The sequence below is a fragment of the Priapulus caudatus genome, unplaced genomic scaffold (genome assembly GCF_000485595.1).
Source record: "Priapulus caudatus unplaced genomic scaffold, Priapulus_caudatus-5.0.1 Scaffold579, whole genome shotgun sequence".
NCBI classification, from domain to species: Eukaryota; Metazoa; Priapulida; class Priapulimorpha; order Priapulimorphida; family Priapulidae; genus Priapulus; species Priapulus caudatus.
The window spans coordinates 165,716-173,966 of record NW_014577640.1 but is presented as its reverse complement, the minus strand read 5'-3'; the positions used below and the strand labels follow the sequence as shown (position 1 = coordinate 173,966).

At 44.5% G+C, this 8,251-nt stretch overlaps 1 protein-coding gene across 1 annotated transcript; it reads left to right on the top strand.

Moving 5' to 3' along the window:
- Nucleotides 1-1,143: 1,143 nt before the first annotated feature.
- LOC106811819 (ras-like protein family member 12) lies at nucleotides 1,144-7,723 on the top strand (the record flags this gene model as incomplete). The annotated part of the gene is given in 4 exon segments (XM_014815541.1): nucleotides 1,144-1,200; nucleotides 2,034-2,107; nucleotides 2,222-2,409; nucleotides 6,008-7,723. Coding segments are annotated over 4 exon segments (698 nt in total), but the record flags the coding sequence as incomplete, so codon positions are not given.
- Between the last annotated feature and the right edge of the window lie 528 nt (nucleotides 7,724-8,251).

The following is an 8,251-nucleotide window of genomic DNA, read 5'->3' as shown; positions in this document are numbered from 1 at the left end:
CGTACATATGTATATATATATGATGCTAGTGGCAATGGTAATATGTTGGGTTTCGTAGATATTGTTAACATTGCGCAAGTCTAATGGTTAATGTCTAATGGTCGAAGTCTAATAGTCGATAGCGTTATCGCCAGAAAGATGGGGAAAAAAACGCAAGACCGTGAAAGAGAAAGAGAGAGAGAGAGAGAGAGAGAAGGGCTAAACGAGCGAAAAAACGGTAAGGTAGTTTAAGGGTAGAGGGGTGACATGGGTAAAATGACATAGGTAGACGTATTTGCCTTGCGTACCGCACGTACACTCTGTCGTACGTGTCACCATTGAACTTAACTTCACTAAGAAGCAGCATAAGTGCTTAGATGACGCATCGGGGCCACATTATAGCGACATAAACAGCAGCACCTTTCGCGTGCTTTTCCTGCAATAATTTGATTACAGCCAGTTAATTAAATAGAATTAATTACGTCCAATTATTTTCAGAGGTCACTGAAGGAGGTGAAGGACGGTACGCGCAGTAAACGCACCGGAAATATCGCGGTTATTACATTCATGAATCATTGCTAACTCATTCATTAAACTTCAATTGAAACGTGGTCGTAAGATGCCACCGGTTAAATACGCAACGGCCGTCGCTGCGGGCTGTCGCGCGTAAATCAGTAATGACCATGCTTTGTTTAACACGAGCACTAACGCTGGGTGTTAAGAGATCGTTGCACCTTCCAAAGATAGTGTTTTCTTACATAGGCTTTTGTTTTCGGACGACGCATTGATAACGGCCAGGAGCCTCGCGCCTCGCGAGGCCCAAATAGCTATAATCTTCCATGATAGCACGGGATATGATACCTTGGGGAGGATATATGATATAACCGGGATTATCGAAGAAGAAACACAGATATAGTGATAATCATGTCCCAGGCCGTTGGTGACGAATTTAACGGTCATTTCGGTCACCATAGTCGTGTGCGTCACAGGGGACGATTCGCATCGCGCGGCGGCGTTAGCAAAGTACGCCGTTAAACAGGACTGACAGGTGCTGTGTGAAATCGCGTTTGCAAGTCGAACGAAAGCGCGCGCGTCGTCTATCGCGATGGGATATTCGTGTTGTAATGCACGCAATCATATAAATTCTACTCTTCCCCATTGCAGCTCTCACGGTGAAGTACATGACGAGGAGATTTATCAACGAATACGATCCACATCTAGGTAAGTGGCTATATACTGCATCGCCAACGTTCATCGCATTTCTGCTCGTGAATAAAACAGTCGCCTAGCCACTACTTATTTTTAGTCTTTGCACAATTAGCTCGGCGGACGCATGCACAGAGGTATAACCCTTTGCATATTAATTCATCTAACACTTTTTCTATTACACGCAATATCATAGTAGTTTCCACAAATGTCGTAGTTCACTCTTATATATGTAAGTAAATACAAAATTACCATCGTATTTACTGGCGGGGAAACCTTAACGCAGGGCCGTGATGGAAAAAGGGGGTCGAGTCAATGTATTACCCTAGCAGGTATAATATCCCGGGCACATGTTTATAAACTACAGTTTATATGCTTGGGCTGATATGTATTTTAATGTGGACATACGCAAGCAGAACAAAATAATACTTTCCACGTTAGCACGACTACCTTATTCTATATTATGTGGTATATGATGTTTGCTCATGCGTTGCTATGACATTGTGTTATGTGCACTTCTTCGTGGCGGCGGCATATGAGCTTCTTCTTCACCAATCTATCCGCGACAGAGTAGTGCCTATTTAAACATCCCAACGGGCTAGGCTTTATACTTAAATGCTCGCTGTAGGAAAGTGTAGGTAATACGCTTACAAAATAATGGCTTACAAACTAAATATATTCAAGTTGAAAAGGAACGTTTTTTCTCACTCCACGCTGTGTATTTTCTGCAGCGACAATTAGGATAATGCCATATGCTGGCCTTGGATATTTTTTTAAAAACGGCTCATCTTCAATCATTTACAATTACTCAGCATTAAATTATAGCGTTTACTGCTTATTTTTCGCAGAGGATATTTACACTAAGCCAGAAAACATCGACGGCCAAGATGTCCTGGTTAAGGTCATGGACACATACGACAAGGTAAATTCACCTTCCCTAAACATGCAATGTAAGTAACCATGTCAACTTGCGCGCTGTTCGTTCAGAACAACCTTCCGTGCTTATATTAGCTATGATATTCATTATCATCTATAGGAGGGTTCGAATCCCGATCGGTACTTGCGGTGGGCCGATGCCTTCATCGTGGTCTACAGCATCACAAACCGTCAGAGCTTCGAAAGTGCGCAGTGCTACATGGAGATGATATCACAGTATCTGCAGGTGAACAACAAGTCGGCGCCGATGATATTGGCGGGAAACAAGATGGACCTTGAGCGATATAGGTATAACGTGATCTGATAATTATAGAAATTCGTTCTAGCGCACATTATATGACGTACGTAGAATGTAGCACTTTCTCATATTAGTTCAAGAGCGTACCTTATCTTATCGTACATTTTCCCATGCCATCCTATCACACATGGTGTCATCCTTTGTTGTTGCATTTGATTGTATCAAGAGTAGATAATAAAACAATGCAAATGCAAAAGCGAACAAGGCGAATGAAACAATCAGTGCATGCAGTCATATACACAACATGCACACAGCAACAAGTCATGTTGCGCGATCAATAGGTGATCGTCGCTTCGACCTTCCGCCTTCTTCCGCTTTCTGCGACTGGCTGCGACTGGTCGCAGGCAGTCGCTGTCAGTTGCGTCGCCGTCGACCTAAAGGTAGTATCTCACTGGGCTGCGACTGTTGGCGACAAATTGCGAACGGCATTCGCGAGGGAGATTCCAAAATGTCTCGAAACGTTTGCAGGGGTTCTCAATTTCCTCGCGTGAGTCGCAGGGCCTCCCTCTCGTGTCGCTGGAATTTTGAACATGTTCAAAAAATTCGCGCGACAAATTTTCTCCTAAAATAGTCACAGAGTCGTCGCGGGTGTCTCGAACCCATCTCGAACTCTTCTCAATTTAGTTTCCGTGAGTCAGAAAGTGGGAGAAATGTGAGGCAACTTTGTGAGGGGTTGGCGACCTATGAAACTATGTCAGCCTGGTCCTCATCTAGGTTGGGGTCCTCATCCAGCAGCTTCTGCACTTCTTCTCTGATGTCCATCTCGCTTGACGTCTGATAACAAAATAATTGCTGGACTGGGGAGGGGCCCCGTATTTATATGGTCCAGATTTCTCAATTGTCACGCATAACTGTCGCGGGACTGTTGCACGACATGCACTGTTTGCACGAGTGCAAAAAAATCGCAATTTTGTTGCGTTAATGTCGCGCGAGTGTCGCGCGACATTCGCGCGACATGTATGCGAACGTTTTTGGCCCAAATTTCGCCGGGAGTTCGTGCGACATTCGTGCAACATTCGTGCGACATACGCGAACGTGTCGTAAGTACCAATTCAGTGTGATTCCAAGTAAAAATTCCAAGTGAAATAATTCGCGTATTTTCTCGCAATTTTGTGTCTCCAACTAGTCGCGAGCTGTCACAGCCCAGTGAGATACTACCTTAAGCACGTCAGCCGCAGTGAATTGCAGTGCGTCGCGTCGCGTCGCAAGCAATCGCAACCCGATATAAGCCCGGCTTTAAGCCTAGCGGAAACCTGCATAAGCCTAGGACCATAAGGACCATAGGACATAAGCCTAAGACCTAGGCATAAGCCTAGCGCAGACCTGCGATTTTTGGTTGCTCGTCGCTGCAACCTGCAACCGCAAGCGATCGGTCGATGTGTCACCGCGTGTGCGCACACATGCATGCGATTTCGAAGGAATTCTAGAGCAATTTGGGAGCGATTTGCAGCGTCGAGTCGCTCAAAATCAAAACAGTTTGATTTCTTGCAACTCGTCGCAAGCGACCAGAATCGCTACGGGTTGCAACTGCACATTCCCGCAGACGTAGTGATTTCGCAGCAATTTTTACAGCAATTCTACTAAAATCGCAGTCGAGTTGCATGAAAAAGTCGCAGGTCTGCACTAGGTTTTAGGCGAATGTCACCACTGTCATCAATCTGTAGTCGCGTCAGCCGCCCTCTAGTCGAGTAGCCTTTTGTGTCAGGTATTGAAACTGCGCTTGATTGTTTACCCACTGTTGATACGCAGTCTCTGATATCGCGAGCACAATACGGCTAGCATGCTGATCGTACTCAACAGTAAGTGAATTTTTGCGCCCCGAAGCCATACCGACGAGAATGGCGGCGTTGTCAATAGCTAACGTCAGCGACGTATAGTCGCTATACCTCGGGCATTGCAGCTAGATTAGAACTCAGGAGATAGTTAATACGATCTCCGTTCGTGTCTCTATAGGGTCACTAGTACGAGGAAGCAATTATAAGTATTAGGAGCCCAGATGTTTCACTTGGTTGTTGGCGAGAGTAGGCATCGATAACGGAACAGCTCTAGTTGTCTCAGAACCATCACTTCACTACTATCACTTGTATTGGTTTACGGCTAACAGACATGAAACAATGAGGAGAAACACAAGAGACTGATAGAAGTCTATTTGGGATTAATACCCTCTGATCGACTCTTTGTTAGCGCTGCAAAGTGCAATAAGGCGTAGCCCACTATATATTATTGCTTTAGCAAAGCGTGGGAAGAGAGGATCTTGTCAATAACGGTTGCGACATACGAAAGAGTACTTCTAAGATAGCAAACGCTCCTGCCGCGTTAAGACTGACGTCATCACAGATGCCATGTTTAAACAATTTGGCGTGTTTCCTGGTCATGAAGTCTTGCAAGTGCTTTGTAAATCTCTTTAGGAATAAATAATATCTGACGGCGGCGATACACCTCTCTTGATAAGACAAGAGGAAGGAGTAATTAAGGTCCTTTGAATTAGGTTGCCATGCGATAATATAAGAAAAAAATAAAAGCTATGGAGAAGATGTAAAGAGGAATTAAACGTATCTAGATCTGCCTAACGATAATATGTGATAAGTTCATGTACGACTCTCTATGCCTTCACTGCGTTGCCACCCCCCTAGCTTTCTTAGTAGATTTACCCTCTTGTGATTGCGATCATTTTTACTGCCCTCACGCTGCAGCTTGGCGCTACGCATGACAGCTGCTTTCCGTGGGTCCGTTGCTGTATAATCTCACCACAGGTTATTAACCCTAGGAAGGCAAGTAATTACAGAAAACAGCACATGCACACATGACCTCAACTTGTCTCGTCTTGTCTCGCCTCTTCTCGCCTAGCCTCCGTATTTCAACATAGATCCCTGCATTCTCTGCATACAGCTCTTGCATACATCCTATACCTCTCTAAATATATTTTACACTGTTATAACTCATTATGTCCAATGTCAATCATCCCATCCCATCGTGATGGAATCGTATCGTATCATGCACCGTATCGTGTCGTACCTCATCTATCTCATAGTGAAACCTTTATAGCGATTCGAATTATTATCTAGTTGACACCAGACGATATGGTGAATCATTCCGCCAATCGTCTGGTAGATCGCCTCATAGCATACAGTAATACCCTGCGTTACGATAACTCGAGTTACGTAAATTCGCTCACGCGTAAAGGGTAGATAATGGCAACTTTACTCGCGAAACAAAACGAAAATTTGCTCTCACATAATTTCCCAACGGAATGAACGATTGCATTCCCAAAAACCGCTGCATTTCCCGCGTGATTCACGCTACGGAATTTCGCGTTACGAACATCCTTTCCTCGTTCCCGGAACGCATTCCAGCACTTTCGTATCCGCATCGCGAGTGCAGCGAGACTCTTTACCGCGTGCACTCCCTATAATATTATATATATACATAGGCTATATATATATATATATATATATATATATCAAGAGTCCATAATAGAAGATTTTCTATTCGAATTTTCTATAGAGAAATTTTCTATTATGGACTCTTGATATACATATATATATATATATATACATCTCCGTCTATACACATCGCATCTCTCCGCAGGCAGGTGAGCAAGGGCGAGGGCGCGGCGATGGCCGACCAGTTCGAATCGCAGTTCCACGAGACGACGGCCGCCGAGGAGTACGAGCACGTTGAGCGCGTGTTCCGCGAGGCGGTGCGGCAGTCGCAGCGCGAGCAGGAGCAGCAGGCGCCGCTGAAGCCGCTCTTCATCTCCGAGGACAAGGGCGCGCTCACATCCCTGCTCAATCCGTCGGGCAACGCGACGATCGCGCGCACGTCGTTTCGTCGCTCCAAGTCGCCGAGCAACCCGTTCAGCACGAAGCCGGGCAAGGACGCGACGCCGCCGCCGCGCAAGGTCGGCCCGAGCAGCAGCACCTTTCGCATTCCGGCCAAGCTCAAAGACATCTTCTCAAAGCAGTGATGACAACAGCCGGAGTGGGTGGTGTGGTGTGTGGGGGGGATGTTAGTCGACCGCTCGAGTCCTGCGTTCGCGAACTGGTCCGGGTTTTTGTACATTTTGCGACTGATCGACGTGATTTTCTTTTCGCCCAGCGCCGCGTCACGTTGCGGTGATTCACAAGGGTCGCGATGGTCAAGACACGCCGCAAAGAGCGGTTGCTAGAAGAGCGAAGAACAGCTGTCACCATGTGGCAGCTTAGCAGGAGAGAAGCCAGGAGCAACTGTCGCCTTCATGACAGTTTAGTGGAAGAGTTAAGAACAATTGTCACCGTGTGACAGTTTAGTAGAGGAATTATGAACAACTGCCCCACCCGTCGCAGCTTAGTGGAGGAGTTCAGAACAACTGTCAACTCGTGATAGCTTAGTGTATGGGATAGGAACAACACTCACACCCATGTCAGTATAGTGGATGAGCCAAGAACAACTGTCCCCTTTATGACAGCTTAGTGGAAGAATTCAGAACAACTGTCACCTTGTGACAGCTTAGTGGAATAGCTAATAACAACTGTCACCTTGTGACAGCTTAGTAGAAGAGCTAAGAACAACTGTCACATTGTGACAGCTTAGTAGAATAGGTAATAACAACTATCACATTGTGGCAGCATAGTGAAACAGCTAAGAACAACTGCCACCTAGTGGCAGCCTCTGTCTGTGAGCGGTGAGGGGTATACTTAGCCTGTCGGCTTACAGAGGGTAACATTGCCAACACAATGTTTCTCTCGTATTTAAATAGATTTACGTTCGGCCTGATGTGACGCCTTTTCCGGAATCCGAAACCGCAACTTCCTATGAAGGTATAACAAAGAATTACGTACTCAAAAGCATGTAATTAGGAGCCATTGTAAGGTGCATGCAGTTCCGGGAAAAACTTCCTGCGGCTTCTGTCGACGCCAATATGGCGACGTTGGTAATTGAGTCTCTTGTAACATTACAGTGATAAGAATGCAGAACGACAGACGATATCTTAATCCTTAGTTGATGAAAGGTACGTGAGCAAATGTGCCAAAGCAGTCAAAGAAACTAATAATGTGAGTATCATAAAACATAATGACTTTAGCAGAATGTTATAGAGCAGGAAGTGCCCGGGATTAAATAAATACGTTTCAACTGAATGAGTTAGTAAACCCAAATAGTCGTACAACGCAGTTATACGATACAGTCCATAATTTTACAGTCTATAATAAGTATACATGATGAGCTTTATTTAACGCTAACAATATTCACAACGTGTAATATAAATACGATTTGCTACACATGTATTGTTTATTGCATAATAAAGATCTAACTATATGAACTGTATATAATTTATCTTATTATATGTAAAAGTCAACCTATATATATATAAATATTTAACTCAATTCCCAAGCGGGAATTAGATAATTACTATGTTATATTATGGTTGTTTTTATAGTTTATAAAATATTCTTAAGTAATATCTTTTATAAGTTTCTATGCGGGTTGGTATATACAAACGCATGCATGTTTTGGGTTTTAATATCCGATTAATGAGATTACTATAACAACTAGATTTGGTACATCTGCGGTTCTGTTCGGTTCGGTTAGACGGCAAAGCAACGGAAAGTACTAAATGGTTAGACGATCTCATAATGTTAGAATTAAGCCTTTCCCTGGTGTGTATATCAGTTAGGAGCAGTATGTAGCTACAAGAACATCGGTCGAACAAGTCAACGGAGTCCAAAGCTACGGGAAAGCTGCGGCGTTTTAGTGCTCCAAATCACAAGAAGTGACGCTAGTCTGCCGAAGACCGAGTTGTCTTCCCCGTATACCGTCTTTCACATGAAAATAGTAGGCTTACAACCCAAAGGA